The 27,843-nt window shown below is 39.0% G+C and overlaps 2 protein-coding genes across 2 annotated transcripts; one reads left to right on the forward strand and one right to left on the reverse strand.

The window, feature by feature from the left end:
• ZBTB49 (zinc finger and BTB domain containing 49) lies at positions 1 to 18,875 on the reverse strand. Its single transcript, XM_005485754.4, has 8 exons — positions 18,774 to 18,875; positions 17,244 to 17,417; positions 14,159 to 15,258; positions 8,707 to 8,753; positions 4,867 to 4,940; positions 4,038 to 4,120; positions 3,790 to 3,951; positions 1 to 1,305 (listed from the first exon to the last, which is right to left on the reverse strand). The coding sequence occupies exons 2-8, from the start codon at positions 17,393 to 17,395 to the stop codon at positions 659 to 661; spliced, it is 2,265 nt and encodes a 754-aa protein (XP_005485811.2). The 5' UTR covers positions 17,396 to 17,417; positions 18,774 to 18,875; the 3' UTR covers positions 1 to 658.
• On the forward strand, positions 18,817 to 27,830 carry LYAR (Ly1 antibody reactive). Its single transcript, XM_005485755.4, has 9 exons — positions 18,817 to 18,941; positions 19,539 to 19,706; positions 20,015 to 20,129; positions 22,042 to 22,149; positions 23,527 to 23,610; positions 25,654 to 25,990; positions 26,258 to 26,362; positions 27,235 to 27,320; positions 27,636 to 27,830. The coding sequence occupies exons 2-9, from the start codon at positions 19,585 to 19,587 to the stop codon at positions 27,768 to 27,770; spliced, it is 1,092 nt and encodes a 363-aa protein (XP_005485812.1). The 5' UTR covers positions 18,817 to 18,941; positions 19,539 to 19,584; the 3' UTR covers positions 27,771 to 27,830.
• The last annotated feature ends 13 nt before the right edge of the window (positions 27,831 to 27,843 follow it).

Raw genomic sequence — 27,843 nt, forward strand, 5'->3', positions numbered from 1 at the left:
TATAAAACAATTTCTCTTTATTCACAACTTGATCTTCGCCTTCATTTTACAAATAATCTGCTGTGCAAAACAGTTTATAAAATACTAAAAAAAAAGCTTTTATTGTAAAAAAATAAAGTTTCTAGATATACAGTTACTTTGCACTATCACAAATATTGCCCAGTATTTAACATTTAAATTCAATGTCACAATACTCAGGTCCTGTAACCCCATAACCCTACTGGTAAGAGAGCCACTACTGAAACTCAGGTTCACTAGGGGTTGGTTAAGCATTTTCCTCCTGTCATATCTACACCATCACACAGCTCTGATGACCCATGCTTAGAGCTGTACCCATATCATGAACTTAGACACTGGCCATCCTTTCGTCAATTTTTAGGTAAAAAAATTCCAAGTTAAATGGTAAATTTAGTTGGTGGCAAATTTTAGTAAATCATGGCTACACAGTGCAGTCACAGAACAACAAAGGTCCCCAACAGTGCATTTAAACTTTGCTGAGAAGCAGCATAAATAAAGGCAGCCTACATGTGGTTCTGGGACTGAGCACTCCGATTCCTGTCAGTGTCCAAGCCACCTGGCCTAAAAACTCTCTGTGCTGCAGTGCAACTGCAGCCACATGAACCACCTCTGAGACGTTTTGGTACAGTCAGCTGAGCCCTCATTGCTCCAACTCACTTTCATTTTGCAGGGTTTTCATGGCCAAGCCCCAGAGGGTCATGCTGGAGAAGAAGGGGCCCTCGTTGCTCTTGTAGGCGGCAGAGGAGGCGCGGCTGCCCAGGGGCTCGGCCTCCAGGCCGGGCACGGAGGGGCGGACCAGGGCCATGCCTTCGGCCTGCAGGGGCTGCTCTGCCGCAGGCACATCCACCTCGGGGTAAGCGTACGCTGGGGGCGCCGCGGGGGCCGGCTGGGCCTGGCCCTTCAGCGCTTTGCCAGAATCCACGGCGAGTTTCTCTGCGTTTGCCGAGTCGTGGTGCTGGATCATGGATCGCAGCTTACAGTACGAATCCGCGGAACTGTCGAATTCAGGGGAGCTTCCAGCGGGATGAATGGGAAATTTAACAGACACTGGTAACAATGTGACAGACATCTCCGGGCCAAAGGAGTCGGAGCTCTGGGACTTGTCCGGGTCGGGCGTTTGCATCCCCTGGCCGAGCTCCTCGAGGGCCCTGCAGTGCACCTTGCTGTGCCGCCGCAGCACGGCCGAGCGCGTGAAGCACTTGTTGCACGTCTCGCACGTGTAGGGCTTCTCGCCCGTGTGCGTCCGCACGTGCCGCCGCAGGTCACCAGAGCCCGCAAAACACTTCCCTGCAAGGGACCAGCACAGGGTCACACACCGCCCTCAACACAAGTGAGTACACATGCTTCAGTCTCGGGATTTCCGCTGCTCAGAGCGACCCCGAGATACCTACAAGTCCCTTCTCCAGCCCGGCAGGCGAAGAAGGAGTCAGGATTCTTCTGTTCTGGCTCTCAAGGTTTTTTATTTCTTATCTATAACATTCTTTCTCTGGCCTGCTGAGGTCTGTTCACCACCCTTGGAGGCAGTGTTGCCTTTTACACTAAAAACTAGGTGTACATAATTTACAATAATTTCCCAATACCTATCACCTATGTTAGAAAGTTTGTCTCTACCCTAAACCAATCCAAAAGTGCCACCATCACAGCAGAAGATGGAGGCCAAGAAGAAGAAGGAGAAAGACTGGACATGCCCAGATTCCTCCATCTTGCCTCCTGAACCCCCATTCCAAAAAACCCAACATTCTACATTTTCACCCTGTGATAAATTTGCTACCATGCTACTCAAACTGTCGTGGCTTGCAGATCCTCAGATAAGGTTGGTAATTTTTTCCATGGGTCAAAATCAAAGGCACAGGTGGTCTTGGGCTCTGTGCCGAGGTCTCCGAGCCCCCTGGCAGGGTCTCAAGTCCTCCAAGGCAGTCAGGGGAATTTCCTGGGCTCTGACATTTTAATTACAAAAGCTATCAAGCAAGAAAGTATTGTATGTCCCATCACTTATCTAGAACAGGTTCAAACAAGTTCCATCTATTTTTACAATTCCATTAACTTGTTTCTTCTTCTTGATCTGATTTTCTAACTTGTGTTACCAATGAATGGGTTTAGTTTTTGTCTCCAGAGACAGGAATATCCATTAGTACTTGAAAACTGTGAGTGCTCTCAGTTTGTCTCAATCTTAACAGAGAAAAAAATAAATTAAACTATCAATTTAATTTGTCTGTCTGGAAAAACAGTATGCTGATAAGCTTCTAAATATATTCATCAAGTGAGAGCTGCATCATAGAAAGAAATGGTTTGTTCACTACCAAGGAACTACTCAAACTGCTGACAAAGTTAGCTTTTTTGTTCACTTTAGGCTAACATAATGCAGCAGTCCTTCTTTTACATTCTGGCCAGAGAATGTGTGAGAACTATAATTTTTTATTGCTGTAAATATTAGAACACAGAAAAATATTCAACTGTTGGTCTATCTTCAAAGCTACAGACTCAAATAAGCCCAATCACCATATTGCTAAGAAAAGAGTCTGAGGCTGAACCAAGGCAAAGTGTAGGAAAACAAGCAGAAAAAGAGATAATTAATTTCCAGAACTGCCACAAGATCAAGACACCTCACATTCTTTAAAATAGTAATTTTTATCTCATTTATTTTGCAAGGACCATCTAAAATGAATCATTTTAAATGACTGCCCAATACAACTGCAATCTCAATTTTCAGCAGCATACTTTTTATTTTGCTGCACAGATTTCTCTTCAGAACCATTTAACAGACACTGGTATTAAACAGTTATGATAAGATTAAAAATTACTGGAGTAATACATCTGGATGTTTTGCATAGGGTGAATGATTTCTTAATGCTTCACCAGATCCTCTTTGCACAAATAAAAAATATTCAGAAGACCACTACAAGACAAAACGAAAACAAGCCTGTTTAATAGCAGCAACACAACTGTTTTTACTTTTGTATCCTGTGTATCTATTTCCTCATTCTGATGCAAGGCTTCCTGACAGCATTGACTTTTTCTTGTGCCTTAAGACAGTGCAAATAAAACATACTGCAGCTGGATTTGAACATAGGAAGCTACCCTCCTGTGAAGCTGGTTCCTCAGAACATGAATGAAATTCTGTCAAAATAACACATAATGGCAAAAAAACACCAACAAACTGTGCAGGATGCCAAGTAACCTATGAGATCAAGATGTACCTGATCAAAAGACATTTTCAGGTCTCTTGGCAGTATGGCCTACCTAACAGATTTTGAAAATGAGTGTTATGAAATATTGATCATGTTTTGATTTTATTCCAGAGGCTGAAGCAAAGTAGCACAAGGTTGTTATTATCAAACTCTATGGGTGAATGGAGTTAAAATCAAATGGTATGCAACTGGAAAAATAAGACTCCATCAATAGCCAAATGATATCAAACTTAACTTCCCATCAAAAGGACTATTCTGAAAAGAAATCTATTTTTGAAGCAGCTACTCTGAGCAGCTCTGTAGCAAACACATTGGCAAACACACACAATGTTGATTCCTCTTACTTTCATAATTCCTTTCTCTAATTTTCAACTGAAATTCTCTTTTAAACTTACAATAAAGGAGTTTATTACACCAAATGAAAGACTATGAAACATGCAAGAGAAAATTTTGTGACTGACTTTCACAACATGGTATTTCAACTTAAAATAGTTTTGATTAATTGTTACTCTGCTGACAAAGGAACTTTTACTCATCATTTGGAAAGCAAAGACACAGCCAAGCAATGCACAATGAACCTTACCACAAGCTGAACAGCTGTATGGTCTCTCTCCAGTGTGCCTTATCCTGTGCTTCACCAATTTTCTTTGCATATTAAATGACTTCCCACATTCATCACAGGTGAATACTTTATCTGCTGTATGGGTCTTTTTGTGCTCCTTTAAATTACTGAAGTTACTGAAACCTAGAAAAATATGACAGACTGAGATTAAAATGACTCCCCACTTTTCAGTCAAAAAGCCTGAGACAGAAGCTTTGGTTCTTACACACCTCTGCCACAGATATCACACAGGTGAGGTTTTTCTCCAGAATGAATAATTATATGACGCTGAACATCACCAGAAGCAGCAAATCTGCAACACAAGACAGAAACCCAATCAGTGTCTTTATAAAGCCCTTACTTCCCTAAACTATCATATGGAAATTGGCTTGAATGAATGCCTGATGTTCTGAACAAGGACTACAACCTAAAATACAGATAAACTGATGCAATTAAGAAAACATTTTTAAACTGACAGTGCCCAATTAAATTTATGCAAGGAAAAAACCTCCAAATATTTTTACCATTAATGTTACTAATTCATTCTGTATTTTGTGCTATTCCTGCATTTGTGTATTTTCTGTCACCTGTTAGCTAGCAGAATCATTTAATGCTTTGCTTAAATTTGCCAAATTTCCCATACTTCAGAATTTCATAAAACGTAAAAAAAGAAAGTATCACCAAATAATGACAAAAATGTGAGGGAAAGGTACAAACCCACATGATTTATTGTGACTCACACCATTCAAAATACACAAAACAATATACAACACAATACATATAACACAACAAAATACACTCCATGCTATTCTTACCTACATACCAATACACAAAAAATTTAGACCACAAGCTCTGGTGACACTGATTATCTTACAACAAGTCAACTGCAAACATCTATGTATTTTAATCCCACCAGCACATGTTTAAACCAGTATCTTCTAAACAGAACTGAGCAGCATGCTGCCTTAGTACTTGGCTTATAGTTTATCATGAAGATCAGCAGAAAACATGAAGAAATTCTTTCACGTTAACTTTACTAAGATGAACAATTCTACTCACCTTTTGCCACAGATTTCACAAATGTATGGCTTCTCACCAGAATGTCGACGTAAATGTGTCTGGAGATTACCTGCCTGAAGGGAGAGCAATTTAAACATTTAAATATTTAAATTCAGCTTGCCTGTTGCTGTATACAGATACAAAAAATAATGATGGGAACTATGAGACTGGCTTTTTATTCCTACTTCTAAGGCAGTGAAGACTACAAAGCATGTATGAACTCAAGCATTCTTATCTAGTAAAGACAGACTACCATGTACTTCAAATTGTTTATGTATGCAATTATCCATTGACAAGAAGAGAAATAGGGAAAAAAATAAAAACAAGAAGCCTGAAACCAAATGCTAAGAGAAAAGAAATACCTATAATTGAAAGCAGATCCAATTATAAATGAAGATTACAGTATCTAGAATGCAGTGAAAAAGAAAACTTACTAACTTACTAGCAATATGGTTCATGTCAGTCTCACTTTCCCTGTCCTACAAATAAAATATTGTTACACAAGGATATCTGAATTCACCTACCAGGTGGTTAAAAAGAAAAGAATAGGGTGAGCATTTCTATCCATAAAATACTCAGATGTTCCAAACCTGAAATTATTTACTCATATCTAAATAAAACAGAATAGGAAGTACAGAAAAGAACAAATGGGACTACTGCTAACCATTTTATTACATATCTTTCCTCTCTCAATTATCTAAAAATCAGCCTAGTTGCTAGTCTAGCCAGCCAGCCAGACAATGACTAGGTAAAATCTTATTGAGTCCAACTTTTTTTGAAATGTTTTAAAGCCACTAGTCCTTGTCAATGGCTACTCCACTGAGTCCAGCTCTCAAAGCACACCACACACCTTGTAGAAGAGCTGCAGATGTTCCATACGTGGATGGTGCACACTTCCACAGTCAGTTTTTAAACCTTTCTGGTTGATTAATTGCCTGGTTTTTATTTATCTAAGGAAACATCAAGTCCTTTACATTGGGAAAGAAAATATGGGATGCAAAGATTATCATGTCCTCATCAGTCACAGTAAAAATTAGACCCAGACAAACTCCTTCTGACTCATTTAGACAGTAATTACCTGTTATGATCTATCACTGTAATCAGACTGTATAATATCCCAGAACTCAAGTACTACAAGCACACACACACACACACACACACACACACACACACACACACACACACACACAGAGGGCAGTATTGAATGGATCAGTGTGGGAACCCTGAAAGAGCTTTCTTTAATCCCTGTACACTTTTTCAAACAGTGTGACTGAACAACTGTTTTCTAAGGCCAAACTTTCTAATACTGAAATCTACTCAAAGAGAGGCATTAGGTACTTATTTCTGGGGAAGAAGAAGATGAATCATGGAATAATTTTTGCTTTTCAAAGACAAGGGATTTTATATGACAGTGCATTTAAGAAAAACATACAGAAAAAAAGCACTTTTACTTCTATCCATGTCACAAACAAACCCTATCATGGGCATTTGAAAGTTATTCAAGATAAAGACAAAGGGTGAATTTGAAGTGCAACAACAATTTCCCACAAAGGCATATAAAGTAAGAATAAAAACATTTTACAGAAAGCAGCAAGTAGATCCATTTCTTTATTACAAGCATATGTCCTTTCCTCCTAATGAGGGCAAAGCTTGTTACTATCTGTGCTAAGACAAAAAATGGTAAAAACATCAATAGCTTGTATTCTTTCTTAAGCTTTAAAGCTGGCACACAACCTTGGTTAAAGCATCACATGCCATCCCAATGGAAAAAAATCTAAGGGGATTTCTGCTTGCATTTCAATGAAAGAAAAAAGATGTTCAGAAGAATCCTTGAAATGGCTGCATAGACTTCCTCCTAAATTTGGACCAGACTTAGTCCTTTTGTAAATGGCAAGCTTTCAAAGTGAAGCACCTTATGGAGGTGGGCCCCCAAAAGAATCTCTGCAGGAGGAGGTGAAACACAATATCCTGGATCACCTGCCAGAGAGGGCTCACATCACAACAAGCTGTGTACAAGCAATAAGGGAAGATGAAGGCTTGGAAGTAAAATAGGAATGTTTTTCTCAAAAATCAAATACTTTTAAGGCTGTTTGTTCCCAACTATGAGTTCCCACATCAATTTCCCCTACTTTCATTTTCTGCTCCACACTCCAACACACAGCCCATCAGCTACATTCAGCAGGGGCAGACATCCCACCAGGCCCAACAGCTGCACTGTCTCACAGGCACAGAACATGAAGGCTTAAATAAGAAAAGTGTTTCTATTTCTGTGCCTGCAGACAGAGGAGATAAAGGACAAGATTGGAGACGGTATTTTAAGCAAAAAGTAGATAGTAATTATCCTTGCATCTTACTTTCTGGTTAGTGGAATCCTATTTGCAGGACTCAAAAGCAAGTAGCTCAGACCCCTCTATGAGCAGAGAAAGAGCTGCAGCCCAGAGGCTGAGTGCTCTGGCTCTGTGTAGGGATTGACATGTATCTGCCTGCCCCTTCAGGCCAGCCAGGTCACAGGAAGGGAAGGGAAGCTGTGTGGGAGGGTTTAATTAAAAGGCAGAAATTTCCAGCTTTGTCAGGGGTTTTGTTTGTTTCTGTAATTAAAGAGGAGCAAAGCACACTGCATGAGGAGTCTGTCATGCCTGTCAAACACTGTGTGACACTTCCCACCTCTTCCCCCACTGTAGTAGTACAAAATACCACTCTATTTGCCAAAAGTACTTTTAATGGAATTAGAAATATCCATGTTTTTCTTTTAATAGCTAGAAGTTCAGCCATCAAAATGAATGAAAATGCTGGTCTTTGCCTAAAAAAAATCATGCCCAGTTTTGCTGAAAATTGCCCAATAAGCATAATGAAACAGTATTGTTCACTGGATGCAGTCTTATATTCATATTTGGCAACGAGGTGTAGGACACAAAGGCATCAGATTCCTGGGTCACACAAGGCCCATGGTGGGCTGTGAAACTGAAGCAAGAGCAGCACAACCAGTGGTGGGTGGGTAGGCTAAAAGCACACAGCTCTAATTCTTAAACCATCACCCATAAGAAATGCCAAGGCTATTCAACCATAATTATGTAATCTTAGTATAAAAATATGCACCTGTTTATTGTCTGCTGTTCTTACATGTGCACCTCTCAACCACAAAATCAGAAAGGAAATAGACATTTTGGAAATGTGAGACAACTAGGGACCAACCTTGTAGAAATACAAATTAATTGTTGCACCCAGAATAGGAAACAAACACTGGAGGGCAAATAAAGCAGCTAAAGCTTAGGCCCTGTATGTAAGTACGGAATTTCACAAGAAGTTTTTTTTTAAATCATAGCTGAGCTTTGTCACTTCCAACAGGTAGCGGTTTGTTTCTCACTGAAAGAAACTGAGCCCACGTATATGGATACAAATTCTTTTTATCTGACTCAAATCTACTTAATCATTTATGCCATTTAGGAAGATGAAACTGTATTGTGAATACAACATTACATAAAACTTGAATCTGCACTTTTTTCAGACACTAAAAATGCTATTCACAACATACCTTTAAGCATAAAGCAAAAGAACAGTTTGGAAATTAATGTTCTTCGTATTTCAAATATGGCTGTGGCTCTGTATACTTAAACATTCATTTGAATGTAAAATACATGACACATCTACTGAGAGCAGACAAAATCAAAGACATCTAAAACATTCAACATGGTTTTTTCATATAAGACATTTTAATAATTTATCCCTAGAGTGAATTGTCTCTTTGAACAAAAAAAAATCTAATCTTAAACCCAAGACTTTTAGAATCAACACAGAGATGCATTTCAAGTGTAAGTACCATAATATATAAAATATTCCCACCTGTGAGAAGTGTTTCCCACAAATGTTACATTCAAAAGGTTTCTCACCTAAAAGAAGAAACATAGTAATAATTCTAATAGTTGCAGTGGAACAGAAATGTTTAAAATTGGTACACTTCCTTTTAAAACATTTAATGTAAGAGTAAAAAATATCCCCAAAAGGATACTTACCCATCTATTTAAGGGGAAATTCAAAAGGGAAATACAGCTTTTACCCCTGAGTTTGTAAGGCAGACTTGCTTAGAATTTATCTTTCAAAACAAGTAGAAGAGTTTTGATATGAATGGGTGCAGGTTTTAATATTTTAAAAATACTTTTGATTCTAAATGAAAGGAGTATCATAACACCAGGAAAAACAGAATAGAAGACAAGGCCCAGCAACAACAGAGATGGGAAGGGCACTTGTTTTTTCACTTGCACAGAGACACATTCTTAAAAAGAAGGAGGAATAAAGGGAAGCTAATTTGGAAGAATTGTGTTTCCTGGTTTTAATGTCTACCATATATGTCTGCTCAGCACATAGCCATTCAGTTCCAGAAAATATATATATTTGCCTTCAAATTCTCATCCTATATAGAAGTACCTGAAGTACCAAGTATTTTGCTCCAAAATTCTGAATTTATACATGTAAAACTGTTATCATTGAATCTCTAAAAACAGATTAGCAACTTTAGTAAAAACTGATGCAGCCCACTTTAGCTTTCCAAAATAACTTGACTCTCAATCTAGAATGTGACTGTACAACAATTCTCTTGCTGTTAATTTAAGACAAATATGTTTTTGTAAAAACTTTTTCTCCTCTATAATACTTCATTTAGGTGTTTTTCAATTCCTCCTGCTTAGTTCCTCGTTTCCTAGTTTTTATACTGTTGATAAAATTTTAGAATTCATCTTTTAGAATTTTAAAACCAAAAATGATGGTCAAATTCCATTCATTCAATGGCAGTCACACTTATTATCATCTTTCATGAGTCTAACTGCACATTTAAAGGACATTTGTGCAGGGCACATGTGCAGGGCAACAAAACCAGTGTAAATCCATATGATTTTGAAAACAGAATATTTCCAAAGGGAAAAAAGTGCATTTCATCTTGATCATGATTAAAAAAATCTGTACAAAGACTTTTATTTACTTCTTTAACTTTAATTTTCCTGACTTTACAGAACACCTCTTGGCTTCTCTTCCATTAAGTATTCTTTACATCAATATTTTTCCTCCATCCTTGGAAATGTTACAAGCAACATCTACCACATCCAGGTGTGGGAATTCCATTTCCCTTTCCTCCTGCCAAATACAGATGAAGTTCTTCCAACGTATTTTACGATCAAGGACTCAATGCAATTCTCTTTAGATTTAAAACACAGAGTAAACACACAGTTATGTTGCTTCACAGATTGCAACCTTGCAGTTAGTCTGACAGCTTGAGGCTTTACCTACTTTGTCCGCTTAATGAAGAATGGAAATCTTGCAGTTTTATTAAAGCTTTCTTTCAATTAAAGATAAAAATTATGAAACCAGTAAATCAACCATAAAGTCACTCAACTCTGAAGAGCCCTGAGGCTTGATTTCATTACGATTTTAAACTTGCAAAATACTAAAAATTCTGAAGCTGACAACACAAATGTAAATGAAACCAACAGGGAGCCAGATCTGTAGCAACTGGGAAGGATTCTGAAAGCCATAAAAGCATCAAGATAATATGAAATGGAGGATAAAAAAACAATAGCAAGCAATTTTTGCAGAAATTACCTACACAAAAAAGAAGTCACTGGAGACCAAAAGAATAGTATCTGAACAGGAATCCACTCTGAAATGACTAGAGGGAGAGGGGAGGAATTGGAGGCTCAAATTTCTCCAAACAATTATTGTAGGCTGCATGCAGCCTCATTCTAACTGTACTGATGTACAAAGAATTAGAGGTTTCCTCCCCACAAGATAAAAATAAAACAAACAGGGGTTTTTAGAAAAAGAAACATCAAATTACTTTTTGGACAACAATTTTGCACTTGCATAGAACTCCAAACCACTGGGCTTATCAAGTAACCTATTGCTCAGAGGCAATTAGCCTCACTGGACCTGAGGGTGTATTAGTAAGAGTGCAGCTAATAAACTGAAGATTCTTCTTCTCTGCCTGTCACTGGTAAGACCATATCTGGAGCCTTAAGAAAAGAAGGCACACAGGAAATCTTACTGCTGGCTACAGGCTTGGGAGGGCAGATGCAAGCAGGTTGTTGCTGGTATACAGTCTTAGGAAAAGAGGCAACAGATGCAAGTTTGACCATGACAAATTCCAATTAGATACATGAAAATAATATTTTACCCCATGAGGGTGGTCAGACACTGGGAGTGATTGTCTGGAGAGGTTGTGGAAACTGTCTCTGGAGATGTCCAAAATGTTCACTACACAAGGTCATGAGGAAAACAATCCGATCTAATTTGATGTGCCTTGAGCAGGAACCTGGAGCAGATTACCTCAGGAGACCCAAGGCAATCTAAATTAGTCTATGATTCTACAACTGTCAATAAATTCCAAACCAAAAACCTCATCTGAGAACACCAGGATTGCATCCTTCTTGTTCAACATCCTGCAAGAAGACAAAGTACACAATAGTGGGATACACGGCTGGATCAACAGCAATAGAGAAAAACTGGGGAAAAGTAGTAACTAAATACAATTTAGACAGTGCTTAATGCAGGGACTTTACTTTTAACCTTCAGCTGCCATGTGCTTTCTACCTTCTGTTTCATCCCTTCTTGTTCAACATTCTGCAAGAAGAGGTGAAGATAAAGTACACAACAGTGATCAGAGCAGTGTTGTGTCAGCTCCCGAGGAGAAAGGCATGGAGGCAGAAGTGGTGCTCCTCATGAGATCACAAAGGTGAGGAGCTGTACTCACTAAGGCAAGGAATGCTGGAAGTTGCTTAAGCAAAACTCAGAATGAAAAGGCTGAAGATCAACAATGTATTGTATTACATGGCAGTGCTACTCTGCTCCTGCTGCATTCCATCCTGCCAAGAGTTCTTTCCGTGGGCCCAAGTTTGTTTTGGGTTGCTCTTTTGAGATGTTGCCTGAAAATACATAAAATACCCCAACAAAACCACTGGATGTTTCTGGACAGGTATGGTCTATATAAAAGAGATAGACTTGCTTCCTTTTTTTCAGACAAGTCAATATAATAATAAAGAACAAATTATAACATTCAGTCAAAATCAACCAAAGTCAGTGCAGTAAGCTCTGTTCAGAGATTCCTTTAAATGTCCATGATAATAATGCAAATAAAACAGTCAGACATGCCAGCACAATGACTGTTGAACACAGTTTGGCTGCCTTCACACAGAAAGCTCATCAGTGCACCCATGCTAACCTGTAAATTCTTTAGTAGTTCCTAGTGTTCAGGGGCAGAGAATTTCACACGTGCTTTTTCTTGACAACCAGACCACCACAGCACTTGTGTTGAAAGAATTGTCATTTTTGGGTTAAAAAAAGGTTTGCCACTGTGACATGTCCATATCAGCTTCCTCCGTCTCTTCAGAAAGCTGTACTGGGAGGGCTTTCAGTGAGCTCTGTAAGACTTAAATGCCTGCTAACCCTTCTGCTTAGCTCTAGAAAATTAATGTTTTTAAATAAAATTGATAGCTAGAAATCTGCTATCCTTTCTGAAGTGGCAGATGCATAGAAATGGCTTTTAGCATACACTTATATTACTTAACTACCAGTGTACCTAACAGTAACAACACAGACGTGCCCTGTACCTTCTGCTACAGGTCTTTCCAATATCAACATCCTACTCACCATCCACTGCAACTTCCCAAACACTCTTTTTGCACTAGTTGGGTATTTTAAAAAAAGAATTAACATGAATAACAGGCAAATAACAGGGAGTAATTCCCAAAAATAAGAAGGAAGCAAACAGGCATTTCTAGTCATATCTTTTCTTCAGTTTTTCCATCCTTTGATGTGCTTGGTATTTGTTAAACTTAGGCTCTTACACTTTTGTCATCTTAGCACATCCATAGAAGAATGCTAATGCTTTATTAACTAGCATTCAAGTTTGGAATTTTTGAAAACTACTGGAAGAAGATGGTGTGTGAAAAGCAGCTGAGAACTCCTGAATGCTGGGGTCTCTCTAGCATAAACTAACACGTGACTGCAGTTAGCTGGGACTTTTCTAGATGCTCTTGTCTTCTATCTGATCATCTGTTTTCCTGAAAATCTAGGATATTAAAATAGACCTGATGATACCAGGTCAAACCAGATAAGATTCAAAAAAATACAAGGCAAAAAGAGGATCTGAGTAACAGACATATGCAAGTCTTCCACAGGAGAACAAATTTTAGAAAAAGTCTCAGCAACATGAACATATAGAAGCAGTTAAAGCTAACAATTGAAAACTTCAGGAAGCTAATGCAAAATGTTCATATTTTCAGGTTCTGGGAAGATTTTTCCATTAATAAAATAGAAGAAACTTTTAATTCTAAGGATCAGTTGACAAAATAAATTAATGTCTGCTAACAGAGTTTCATATTTAGTGTCAAAGTACCAATACATGATCATTTCAAAATTATGTTTATTAGACAAGATTGAGAGAGATGCATTTGTATATTTAATACAGGGAAAAAGAAAAACAAAAACTATTCAACAGCTTAACCAGGAGTAATTTGAATCAATGGTGTTACCTGCCTAGCCAAGGTAATTTTTAAAACCTCTTCTAAAGAAGCATATCTAATAAAAGGACACGGTCATTAAATTGAACAGACAAATTAAATAATTTGCAGTTAAACTAAGGCTTGTTTTCACTAGAATAAAAAGATACTTAGAAATAAATCTATGTTAGGTTTAAAAATATTACCTGTGAGTTTTTAAAACAAAGTACATTAATTCAAAATTCCCATTTACTCTGCAGCCTGCAAGAGCCTTATTCTGTAGGTAAACACAATTAAAGTTGTTATAAGGCATATTTATACAGTTTAAGAAAAAATTACTACCAAGCCCCAATTATTTGCATCTTACAATGAATATATGACCAGAGAGAACAGACATATTCTAGTACACTTATAGTACCATTTATTTGTTTGCACCTTTTGTTGTCATCTGGCTCAAACATCTGGGCCACCTGACAAACTGACTAGAAATGACTCATCTAAATGCAGGACAAAAACAAAATTTTCATTGAAATTTCATTTTCATCAAATTCACACGATGTTCTTTGAAAAAGCACCCAAAGCCTCAAATACATAGAAATCTTTTCTACAACTCCCAGCAAAACTCGGTATTACAGTTCTTTATTTCTGTAAGAGTATCCATTAAAAAAAACCAAAAACAAAACAACAAAATAAAACCACAGCCTTTTGAAAGTAGACCCTTAACCAGCACCTCTGAATCAAAAGACATTGCAAGATATTCTGTGTAACTGAAATATTTGGTCTGCAGACCAAGTAACTGATAACTGTACCTGTATGAGACCTTTTATGTAGCTCCAAATTGCTTGGATGTTTGAAAGCCTTCCCACATAACTCACAAGTATATTGTTTCTGTGACTGAAGAGTCTGTGATTGTCCTTCTTGTTCCAAAGGACCTTGAGATCTTTCCATTTCAACAGTCTGTTCAAAATTCTCTGAATTCATTAAATCTTCAGCTTCTTTTTCATCAGTAACTCTAACATCTGTTGTGTCTGTGGCACTTTCATTTACAGGTTCAATTACTTCTGTTATTCTACTGTCATCTCTTTGGGGCTGCTCAGGGGGCTGCTCTGCTGATTTCTGAGATCTTAGGAAATTTAACTTTTTGAGGTGCACTGCCTTTTTCAGCCGCATCTGTCTGGTGGGCTGCACAACCGTGCTCTCTGCATTTTGGTCTGGAGCAGCTTCATTTGCAGACTGAACCAGGAAGTTTGATGGTAAATGCTCAGAGGTTTCCAGAATACACTCAGAGTGATTGACAGTGCAAGAATTACTCTGCACTGTGTTTATTTCCGTGGATGTGCTGTAAGAAAAGGCTGGTTCTGCTCCTCTCTCGTGATCAGAGCAAGCGTTTTGTTTGTAGAACTGTTTGCTGTAGAAGTTGCGCAGTTTATAGTAATAATTTGGTTGTTTAAATGGCAGCTCTGTGCAGCTGCCATCTAAGGAATCCTGTGGTGGTTTGTGTCCATCACCTGATGGGGTGTGCAGATTCACAGACTGCGAGTTCTGCTCAGCCAAGCCTTTGTTAGTCTGTCTGTCAGCTGAGCACTCAGGCAATAGGTTTGTCCCATAGGCATCCCCAGCACAGCTGGTATCTGCACCCAGAGTGTTCTGCAGTGAAAACACACTGTTGCATGGCATGCTGGCTGCCTGCTCCACAACTGTGGAAGACTTTAGAAAGGTGTGGCAAATGTTCAGCACATTTTGCACTTGGAGGCACTGTGCAATGTCCAGCATAGCTTGTACATTGTCCTGACTAAGGTCCAGGTGGGAGGTGTACATGAAGTCCAGGATCTGGCCTATGCCACCTACGTTTTTGATGTCCAAATGAAACACATCATTCTTCTGGCCTGAAGAATTCTGGAAAAGGGTCCTGATAAAATAAGGCAAATATTCAAATACAAGCACAAATAATTCGCAAACACTACAATAAGAAAAACATACATAAATCTCAAATAGGCTGCTTGGTATGAAACAAGTTTGTACTCTAAAGATTACTCTGTTTTTGGTGATGAATTCCTCAAAACTGCTCAATGATTTGTCTTATATATTAGTCCTACATTAGTGAACTTGAAGTATAAATCAAAGTAAATGATCCTTTATCTAACTTTAATTCTGTATTTTTTAATGTCTTCACGTAACACCCTTTACTTATGGTTTCTTATCCACTGTTCATCACATATGAGGTGCAGTGGTGTATTTATGGACATTTGCAGAACTGGTTGACTCAGAATGGTTTTTCTCCTTTCATCGTGGGAGATTAAAAAGGATATAAATTTTCTAGCAAAATGGAGAAGACAGATCTCAAAGTCAGCTAAACTCTTCTCCTCTGGCAACTGAGTTTGTCCGTTGAACTCCATCAGTAAGCCTATCAAAGGTCTTACCACTAGTTCTTTCTCCACAAATTCACAAGAGGATGGCAATATTAAACAAGAAGATGGCATTATTTTCAATTTATTTTCTCCTATCAAAAAAGATACTTTTGCTGGTACTGGATAAGAACCAAGCAAAAGAATAATGAAAAGTACAAGTACATAATCCTAAAACAGCAGTAAAACCAATACCTGCTGCATTGTCACTGAATCCTTAAAATGAATAAATTCACAAAAGTTCTTACTATTTGATGGAAACTAATCTCAGCATCAGAGATGTAGTTCTTCACATGCACAAGCAGTCCTAGATTAAGTGGGCTCATACTCTCTCTCAGTAAAAAACTCTGGACCCATGAAAATCCTGATATCTCACAGAAAACAATGACATATAAATGGGGTCAGGTCACTCTTATGTAGTTACTTTCCTACACTAAAAAATGCCCCAAACTTAATGGTTCCCCTTTGTGGGCTAAATCTCAGATTTGGGTTTGGTTAAAGGAGGGCATGGTATCAATGAGCTCTAAATCTTAACAAAATGTGAATCTACACTGAAACTTCAGAAATGCAGGGGATACTCTGAAGCCAGTGCCCACATCCAAATTCCTTCATAAATCTAGACCATCCTATCTAAATTAAAACCAGAACTATAATGAACAGATCTGTGTTGAGAGCTTAAATTAATTAGTCACTTATATCCTATTGAATTTTAATAGGAGCTGAGCTCTTAGCTCTTTTTAACTACTTTAAAAATTTGGTCTTTGAGCATAATTGCACTTCAGCAGCAGCACAGCACTAAAGGAGAAAAAGGAACCTTTCATCTTTCTTCTCTGGTCATAAAATAAAGTAGGTTTCTTACAAATGAATTAGGAGTCAAGCTTTAGAGATGTTTCAAAGAACAAGGTCTAAAACCTGCCAGATCTAACAGCTTACTCATAACTAATATAAAACACTAAGCTGGGAGAGCCAGCACCCTCCAAAATTTGGAGGCACAATTGAGGGCAGTACAGAAGAGTAAGAAAGCAGTGATGTGGTGCAATGGGCCACCTGTAAAACACAGTTGTTGTCTCTGAGAATCTGAGTAAGCAGAGATTCACCAATAACCTATATTGGCACATTTTATTTCGAATATGACTGATCAAACAAGTCCCATTATTTGGAAATGGATAATGTTTTATCAATTCTATCCATTATTTGGCTCTGTTCATATACTCTACTATGTTCCTTGTAAGCAGTTATCTTTTTCTGGAGAAATACTGAATGCAGGTCCATGCCAGAACCTATTATATGAAGCACTATAAGCAAGTAAATCAAGAAGAGCATACTGTGAATACTTGACACAATTTTATCTCTGGACAAACAATTTCCCCTTTTTCCTTATACTCCCAAGAGTTCCTGCGACCAACAGAAAAAACCACCCTTCTCAGAGAAAACCTCAGCCAACAGCATTTAGCTAACTTTTTAAAGAGAACAATTTTCTATCACATACCTGAAATATTGACTGAAAGCAGCCAACACATTCTTGTGTGCTTTGAAGCAGACACCCTTGACCACCAGCATGCAGTCACAGAGAAGCCCCTGGATGCGCTGTTCGTGTAGCTGCTGCAGAAGATGACAGCTATGGCTAGCAACAGTGTCCATGCTAGAAAACCACCTAAATTACCTATAATGAAATAAAATCCTAAGGTGAATATTAAATTGCAAAATTAATTTAAAATATTAAGGACATTTTTAACAATTTATTTTAGCTTTCAAAGGAAGCAGACTTCAGTTTAGACCTGCAATTTGATCACTAATGACATTTTTCTGGCTGGAGTCTCAGCATTGCTCACCAACAGATACACAGCCATACACTTTTGAAATACTGACTTTAACAGAGATTTGCTTACCACAAAGAGCCTCTGCAAAAATCTAATGATGCTGCCAATAAACTGGACTCCATAACCACAAAAAATGCACCCTAATTTAGACAACTCCCATAATAATTAGATTCTAATGCAAAAGACACATTACATGTACAAAATCAGTAGCATTTGTAGAGGAAAACCTCGGTTTCTTCAGCCTCTAAACTCCAAAGGGAGAATATAGTACTAGTATTATTTCAGGCATTTGTTGCTGTTCCAGCTACATACATTTCCACCATGGATCTGATTAATTAGACACATTGGCATAGTAGTGTTTTTAATACAATGTAATAACTAAATGAAAAAATCCCCTCTTAACAGGTTGAAAAGACAAGTTGCATTCCAACACAACACATGTATATTGCATTCTATATTTCCTTTTATTTTTTTTCCCTAATAAGGATGTAATGTTTCCCCTGTGCACTTGTAAACATAACAATTCCAACTATAAGGGCAATCAGAATTTCTAGTCTTCTAACTATGAATGACGGATGAAAACCTTCCTATTCTAATGAATGAATTAGGAAAACCACCTTCTGTTAAGCATGACCAGATAGTGGTCAACCCATTCTCAAATCTCATGAACGAAAAGGGTTTCACATAAATTTATCCTGTTTTACTCTGCGATTCCCTGTTTCTGGTATTACATGGACGGGATGGGGGGTGGTATTTAATTGTGCTTTTTCTCTCTTAATGCTTAGCATGTTTTGACCAGGCTTTAAAATAAAGAAAGCACATCAATTTGCTTTCCCCGGGAACATCTCCCACCACGGCACCCTGCAATTTCTTTGACAGCGAAGCGCCTCTCATCCATCAGGTGCGTGTCTCCCCGCGGGGCCGGCGGGCACGGGGAGCCGCTCCCGAGCGGGAACCCCCGGCACGGCCGCTATGTATGGCCAAGCTCGGCTCAGCCTCGCCCAGGTGAGCCCAGGCTGGAGGTGCCGCACGGAGGCTTTGCCTCACTGCGGGCCGGCTCTGGCCGGGGCCGGGGCTGCGGCGGGAGGAGCCGACGGACACACTGCCCCGGGAGGGGGAGAACGCGGCGCGGCCCGGCACGGGTGCGACAGCGGCTTAGGGGCAGGAGCCGAGCCAGCCCTGCCCAGCCCAGCGCTTACCGGCTCCGACCACCTCCCAGCTCCATCCCCGCCATCGGCCGCTTCCGCCGCCGCTCCCTCCCCTTCCCGTTCCGGTGCGCGGGGCGGCGGCAGCGCAGGCGCGGGGCGGCGTGGCCGGAGGGGCCGGTGAGGCACGTGCCCCGCGGGGCGGCGGCGGCCGCTGCTGAGGTGCGGGGGAAGAGGAATGGGAGCGGGAGGAGAACGGGAACGGCACAGCATGGCACGGCACGGCACGGCTGCTGCCGCCCAGGAGCTCGGCTGGCGGCCACGGCGGGCTTCCCAAGCCGTGCGGCCCGGTCACCCCTCAGCGTTACCGCTCGGCGGGGCCCGGCCGACACCGGTGTGCAGCTGCGGGGTGCGGGATGGAGCGGCGCGGTCCCGCAGGGGAAGGGAGCGGGACCGGGAACGCCGCCTGCGCGTATCGGCGTGGGGGCGGTACGGGGGTCCCCGGTGCAGGAGTTACAGGTGGTTTCTCCGTTCGGGTGATGGGTATGGGGGTTACCGGTTCCGGGTTCGGGGGTTACCGAGTTCGGGTGATGGGTGTGGGGGTTACCGGTTCCCTGCTGGCGTGGCGGATGCAGGGATTGCTGGTTCCCGGTACTGCTCTCCCCTGCGCTCACGGAGGGCATCGGGTGGCAGGAACTCTTGCACGTTCTGCACCGCGCTGCTCACCCTGGCCGTCAGTGGGTGCACGGTGTGTTTCGCTTCGGCCCTCCAGGTGCTTCTTTCAAGCTGTGAATTAAGATAATATTCTTGTATTCCTAGAGTTGCTCTTCTGTGGGAAGGAAGAGGCTCCTGACCGCTCGCCAACATGGTGGTTTTCACGTGCAATGCGTGTGGAGAAGCCGTGAAGAAAGCACAGGTTGAAAAGCATGTGAACATCTGCAGAAACTGTCAGTGCCTGTCTTGCATGGATTGTGGCAAGGATTTCTGGTATGTAAAGAGTGGGAAATTACCTTGCTCACTCTGCAGACTCACTTGCTCACTCTTGTCACGAATGCAAGAGATACAAGTCAGAAATTTTCAGTGAAAGCTGTAGCATGACAGAAATGCCTGTGGTCCTACAAGCATGTACTTTAAGCACATCACATTTTAATAATTTAAACATTGACAGTAATAAGGTTTAAATGATCTGTTCATTTAATTAATCTATTACTTTAGCTTGTTGGTTGGCTAAATGTTGCATAGTTTGAGGAGTGAAGCATGCCAGTGACCTGTGGTTAAAAATCTCTTCTACCCAGGGGTGATGACTATAAGGAACACATCAAGTGTGTAAGTGAAGACCAGAAATATGGTGGGAAAGGCTTTGAAGCCAAAGCTAGCAAAGGAGATGCTAAACAGCAGGAGTGGATTCAGGTATGGTTTATACTGTATGCACCTACAGTAACTATTGTCTGTAATTATCAAAGATAGAAAAGAACCTGTACAGGCTCAAGCCAGAGATCTGTTTTTACCAATATCCCCAGCTGTCTTCTGGCATTTCCTTGATAGGTCTGTGTTTATCCTGTTAAGAAATGTGGTTTTTGTTTTGAATCTATCTCTTAATGGTTTGGTTTAGTGTAACATTCCCAACTGCATACAAAGAGACATTGGTAGTTGTCAATCCCTTTCGTGCCCTTTATGCTTTTGTAGACCTCTGTCAGGTACTCCTCCTCATCTCATATTCTTTGTTCAAGGTTCAAAAATCCTACCCTGCTCAGTTGTTCTTCATGTGTAAATTAGATCTTTGGTTTTCTAAAATCTCCTACTCTACTGTATGCTTGTGAAATGCTGTTCAAGATATAAGAGAACCATAGATTTACCACGTGTCATAATTATGTTTTCTGTGTGCTTTATTCCTTTCTAACTATTATTGGTCAGTTAACCTACTCTTGGGTGGTTTTTTTGTTTGTTTTTTTTACACTGCTGCTGATCATTGTGCTGGCATTTTCATGGAATTGCCTATTTTAACCCTGAGATACTGTATCTAAGCTCCAATGGTCAACTAAAGTCTGCCATTTTAGATGTGAAATTAGGATAGATTTTCCCTTTCTTCTTGTTTTGAGTGAATTTGTGTTGAAGGCATTTCACCTTTTTATTACCTAATCACTCATTTTCTTCAGATCTTTCTGGAATCCTCATAGTTCTCATTCTAAATAGCTTCATATCATAGGGAAAATTTTCTGTCCTCTTGTCAGATATTTTGTAAATATGTTGAACAGGAGAAGCTCCAGCATGGATAGAAATATTTTCTGTCCTACACAAGAATCTACCCTCTTATGGCTTTACTTCAAAGGTTTTGGAAGAACCTCAAACACATATTTAAAACCCCATTAGTAGTAAGTTAGATCACATTTATGCATGGAATTGTTGTTTCTATCAAGTAGAACACATCCTAAGAAGGTGCTCAGCTACATGCATGCTTGAAGCATGTGATGAATACCATTAAAGTCAGAGATGAGTGCTCTTGTTGAGATTGAACACTGAGGACATTTGTAAAGGCAGCGTGATGTGAGTATTGGTGCTTATGAGCATTGGTAGCCTCCTTCAATAGCAAGTAATTCTGACACTGAAGGATGAGGGATTAGCAGTCACCTTTTTCTGAGTCTTAACATATTCACAAGCCTTTCAGTCACCAGGAGTTCAGAAGTACAGGAAGGCTCTGCAGTGTCCAGTGGTGCACTCTCTAAGAACTGGGGAGCCCAGAGCCTTTGTCCCCCACGGGTAGCAGTGCTGTTCAAGGGGCCCTGGTCTGACCTCTCTCCTCTCATGCTGACACCCACAGCACAGCAATATCCAGAGCTGTCATATAGGGATAAATGCTTGTTGAAGCTGGCACTGCTGCCAGAAGAAATGCATGTCAGCTGTGGCATCAAAAGTAAGCCTGATTTTTCTCCATAATTAACTCCAAAACCAAAAAGCTGCTTTTCTTAATGCAGGTCTTTTTCATGCTGCAAGAATCCCTTCTGTGATACAGTTACTTCAGTTGGAAATGTTTTTATTACAGTTTGTAACTTATCAGAAAGCACTGATGAGCAGTCCTGCTTACCTCTGCTTACTACATAGGTATAAATGTTTATATAGATAATTTTGACATATTTAATGAGCTATGATAGAGCCAAAGGTCAGTGTTTTTCTCATGTTTTTTTGAGCATTTCCTATGAGCAGACTATACCAGCTTCAGGTGCTGGGTGATTTCTGCCCAGTGTATTTCAGACTTGCACACCTGACATGTACCATTTGATTCTTATGCTGCTTTGCTGATTTAGTTCTGTTTTTCTTCATTCAGAAAATTCACGAGGTAATGAAGAAGCCCAACATAAGCCCCAAAGTGCGGAACATTCTGGAGCAAATACGTGCCTTTGATAACATTCCAAGAAAAAAAGTTAAGTTTCAGGTATGTTTTAATAGAGATTTGCAGTTATCTGTGCAGTGAAGACAAAAATAGACTTTTTTAGGGAATGCCACTCTCTTTTAACAAAGGTGGGACAAATTGCTTAGTTGGGCATTTGTATAGATTGTGTAATAACTGAATTTCCAATAAGCAGTGTTTGTAAAATTTGCTTAAAATGACTCTTGGTCTGCCAGTTTAATTAGGTATTAAGCCAGAGGCTTGCATTTTAAACTTAATCTCTGTATGTAGGTTTGTTCTGTTTTCAATACCTTTTTTTTTTTTTTACTATTTGCTATTTCTGTTGAATACTCAAATTCTTATACATACTTTTAAAGATTTCTTATTTCCTTGTCTTTGTTTTTTTCCTGAAGGCAAGGTCCTGTTTTGAGGGTTACTCAGTATTCTGACACTCTCCTGCTCTGCATGCTTCACTAAAGTAAATTACAGATGTGGAGAATTTACTGTGTAAAGAATTTTATGATAAGTGAAGAATTACTCACAAATGGGCCTTTTTTTCCCCCCCTCTCTGTTCTTTGCCTCAGATTGTGAGGCTGAGAGAAGATCAGTCTTGCTTCCAAAGCACTCAAATAGAACTTAATAGAGCTGTGGTGAAATTGCTGCTAGCAAGCTGAGGGTTAGACTGTTTCCCTACAGGATTAATGTTCTGAGCAGGAAAACTAGTATTTTCCAGAAGCCTCTCTTTTTGATAAGATACATTGCAGTAGAAGATCAAAAGTTTTTGCAGTTAATTGTTTCAATTTACTAATACACATTTCCTAGGGTTTTAATTGCAGTGCAAAAATCTTTACATTACATTTAATATTGAATTCCACATTTCTAAAAGTTATCTCTTGCAGATAGCATGAACAGCATAATTTACTGCTATATTTTCATTTTCACCAGGAACACCTGCAATAACCCAAACAACTTTGAAATGTTTGCATTGAGCTATTTGCTTAAATTATACTTTCTTGTAATAAGCCAAGGTATCCATTTAGGAGTGTGACCATATGTCCAGTACACAAATCAATAAGATCAGAGCATTAATGTTTTAACTCATGGGAACGGTCAGAAGATTTGGTGGGACCTTAACATAGCCATTTGTATCAAAAAGCTTCAGGATTATCTTTTGTATATATTTACCACTTGGGGAGGCAATTGAGATATATGGTGTAGCCTCCTAACAGTTCCTAGACATTACACAAAATAATTTAGCAAAGAGGCTTGAGAGATTTAATAGGAGTAACCTCTAACCAGATCTTAGACAAAAGCAGTGATTTGATTCTTAAATGAAAAATAAAAAACAAGAACCAGTTATATTGTAATGAAGAAATAAAATCGGAGGATGTTTTCACTTAGTATTGTTTTTTCTATGCACAGAATTGGATCAAGAACAGTTTGAGAATTAATGACAGCAATTTGCAAGATCAGGTGTGGGGTGTTTTCTCAGAAGCAACCAGAAATGTAAGTGTAACTGGAGGTACATTATAAAACGGGAATGCACTCCAAAATGTTTGAAGGAAAACCTTTCAGACTCCCTTTGTATATGTTAGTGGAAACATTGTCTCCCATAGTTCCAGGAGATTATGTTATGATGTAATATTTCTCGACTAAATTGTTTATTTGTGGAGCACAGAACTGTTGCTGAAGTTGTTCATGGGTGAGTAGGCTGTGATTGAAAACTTGGATGTGGTGACACGATTGTGCCATGATAATCAGAAGGCTAATTTATGCTACTATAAAAAAAGGGAAAAGCTCTGCCTTTATCTTTGTTCCAATCTTCTATCACACACTAAGATGGAATAAGACATCTTTCAGAGTTTATTGGTCTCAAATGTATGTGTATTGGAGTGAGAAATTTGCAAGCGCATAGTTTACCTATTCATTAGTGGGGAGAGAAATCCTCCAGTTTGTGATGCAAGTTCCTCCCGTTCCTTTGTCCGACTTGTGGCCTCACTCTTTTGTCACTGACCTTTTGTTAGTGCCTAATTCTTTGGTATTTCATTATAGTTAAGCATGTTTTGGTAGGGCGTTGTTTGTTTGCATCTATTGCTGCTACTTGAAAGCTGTTGGAGAAGCTCATTTCTCAGCTGATGTAAAGATGCTCTCCCCCCTTTCACCCAAATTCTTTTGAGGAAGAGTGTAGGCAAAGCTTTGGCATTATCCCCTGTTGATGATGCTTTGTATTTTTTGATTCGATGATTCCAGTTAAGTTTATTTGCAGTTTTCTGAGGAATCCAAATGTAAGAGCCAGGAAAGAAAGAAGCACATTTACTAAAGGATGGAACATAGCATAAATTCTGAACACTATTTTGCTGGAGCATTAATACTGACTTTATACAACTTCCCTTGACTTACACTAATTTATAAAAGGTCTTCAATCTAAAAACCTTTTATTTAAACACAAATGTAAACAATTACTGTTCATAGCGCATAGCATTAAAATAAAATATATAACACAGCATTTCAATTCACCTTTAAGAAATCTTAAAAGATCTTAAGATATGATTGGTAATACATACCTGTTGAAGTGAAGGGAGACGACCCTCCTTTGTTGGGTCAGCATCGACTCCGATTTATTGATCCACCAGGCACTTTTTATAACAGTGTTAATTCACTTCATGCATATTGCAAAATCTGAGCTCCCGATAGGCTGTAGAGAAAACTTCAGCTCCTCCTTTTGTTTACAATACCTGAAGTTTGTTTGTTGAAATCAAGATCAGTGTTCTCACCATGATATGAAAAGTTCTCAAAACCTTTATATCTGTTTCCAGAACGGCCATCTGTTCCCAGAGCAGCCAAGGACAGGATATCTGCCTGTTTTTGAGAAAACGGTCTGAGAATCTTGTTGTTTATATAAAAGGTGTCTGAGAACCTTAATTATTTACAGAATCAAGCCTGGGAACTGCTGCTTTACAGCTGCCTTTCATTTTTCCCTTAGCTGAGTACCTTCATGGCCTCTTTCTTTAAGCCATGTTTGAACTAGGCTCTCCACACATACCTTGAAGTGTATATACTTAATTGAAATTCTCAAGCAGGAATGCCTTTTTTAGCATCATGTCATAATGGTTTGTTGTCCCAGACACATCCAAGACAGGATGGCAAAAGAGATTATTACTCAAGGGCTGTGTATTTGGGAATAAGTTCTGCATCTTGCTGTAATGTGCTGTAGTTTTGTTTGTGTAAATTAAAGAGCTGTCATTTCCTTAATTACATTTAACAAATAATTTAAAACACAGTAGACACTTACTTCAACTAGGAATTACATATATTGTAAGATAATATTTCTCCTGTGATGTTCATTAGCATTTAGTCTGTTAAGTTAAAAGCATCAGGCACATTAGTTCATTGGGGCTGCTTCTCAGGTAACTGGTAACATCATATGTGAGCAATTGAAATTATTTCAGGATATCAGTGTTGTGAACAGTTACCAATGATCTAGTAGAGGAAAGTTGCAATGTCAAAAAGCACATTTGAAAACTGTAATTATCTTTCTTTCAACAAAAGACTTCAAATGAAAAGGAACAAGACAAACCGCAACAGAAGGAAGAGCAGCAGCCTGCAGAAACTGGGGAAAATACAAAGGCAGAAGAAAATGGAATTACAGATGAAAAAACTGAGAGAAAAAAGAATAAGAGGGAACGAAAAGAAGAGAGACAAAAGAATAAAAAGAAGGAGAAAAAAGATCTGAAATTGGAAAACCAGGAAGAAGTAAAAAAGATTAAAAAGTCCAAAAAAGGAAAAGAGAGTGTGGAGGATGAATGTGAAATAAATGGAAATGGCAATCACAGTGAAACAGAAGAGGAAACAAATGTAAAGAAACGCAAACATAAACATGTAGAAGGTATCCATCATACAATTTATATTCATGTTTGTTTTGAAGAGGCTTTTTCTCAATTCCACAGCTCAATAAACTACCTAAGTAGAATTTTGAAGTAGTGCATAAGATATACAAATTAGATTATTTTTAACAATGACTGTACATTTATTTTATAAAACCTAAACCACTTTGCAAATATAAACTCATGTTAAAAGAACAAAAACTTAAGTCATGTCAGAATTTCTCATTTTAAATCTTTCTTGTGTATGTTTTGTCCAATTCCATCTCTAGAGGAACCTCATACCAAAACAAAGAGAATGAAAACTGAAAGCATTTCAGAAGACATGGAAACAGAAGACGTCAATGACAATGAAGAAAATGTGGGAACAGATAAAGGTATTTTTAAAGGAACAATTTAGATTGTTACAAAACTACTCTGGAAAAGACACAATGCTATAAACACAGCTTCTGTAGCAAGCCATGATATAAATTGTGCCTCAGCATACATGAATGTGTGTATATTCAGCATGCACATCTGTTCCAGAGTAAGTAGCCTTTGCTATTATTAACACCTGATAATGAATTACTTCTCTAATTTGTTGTTTGTGCTGTGCTGGCAGCCTTTGGCTGTGCTTGATTCCAGTGGACACTAAGGTTTCACCACAGTGGGTCTCTTTCCCTGCTGCCATGCCCATTAGACAGCACAACAAAAAGGGTAACAACTCTTAGACCTCTTGGTATCTCATATCCCCGTTTTTGCTCAGTGAATCATAAATTGGACTTCAGATACGTTGGACCTTAGTTTATGCTTAGATAAACCTACTTCTGCCTGTCACCTATCATGCTCTGACTGTGTTTGAACATACAGATCGTTTATTTGGAAACTACCAATTAATGACCTCTGAAGGTGGTATGGTCAAATTTGACTGCTTGTGATTTAAGTGTGAAGAGACAGGATCTTAACTATCCCTGTGTTATTTAAGAGTTTCTGCTTAATGGCTGAAGTGCACGAGTTAAGTAAAAACAATTGTGACCCCTGTTGTTCAAGTACTGTGTTGATTCTTCATCTGTATTCCATTTTATATTCAGGAACAGCTGATGACTTTTATGCTTAAGACACCGTCCTGTTGTAGGTTCAGTCAGTTAACAACTGTTGTGGTAGCCAAACTGATTCCAAAATTAGGAGATTGATGGCTGGTTACTAGTAGAGAAGAAGACCCAGAATACCTCCTTTCACTAACAGTGTTGTCCACCTATTTATTTCCTAGGTAAATTCAACTGGAAGGGAACCATCAAAGCAGTTCTGAAACAGGCTCCAGACAATGAAATTTCAATTAAGAAACTGAGAAAAAAGGTACTGTACAACATGGGTTTTTTTAGTCTCCTATGGTTGTGTGAATTTATTTGTGTAATGCTGAAGCTCAGAAAATTCTGGATTGCATAAACAAAAAGTTCAACATTTTTAGAGGGATATCAATTAACAGAATGTCAGCTGAAGGACAGGTTTTTTATTGCTTACTGAATTACACAAGAAATTCAGTGCTAGTTCTGGAAAGGAATAATAGCACAATAGCTTCCATGGCACTTTTCATGCAGTAATGTAAATGTATTATTGCTTACAATGGAATTATCTTCACAGACTAAAAACCTTTTCTCTGTCCTTGTGCAGGTGATAGCTCAGTATTATGCAGTAGCTGGTGAACGTCACAAAACAGAAGAGGACATCCTGGCCATATTCAATAAGAAAGTGAATAACAATCCTAAATTTAGAGTTCTAAAGGACAAAGTGAAACTTGTGAAATAAACAGTTTGCATACTTCTTGTGAAATAAAGTACTTTGCATAGCTGTTGCATTTTAATCTTGCAGATGGAGTGAT

This window comes from Zonotrichia albicollis, chromosome 5, assembly GCF_047830755.1.
Source record: "Zonotrichia albicollis isolate bZonAlb1 chromosome 5, bZonAlb1.hap1, whole genome shotgun sequence".
Lineage (NCBI taxonomy): Eukaryota > Metazoa > Chordata > Aves > Passeriformes > Passerellidae > Zonotrichia > Zonotrichia albicollis.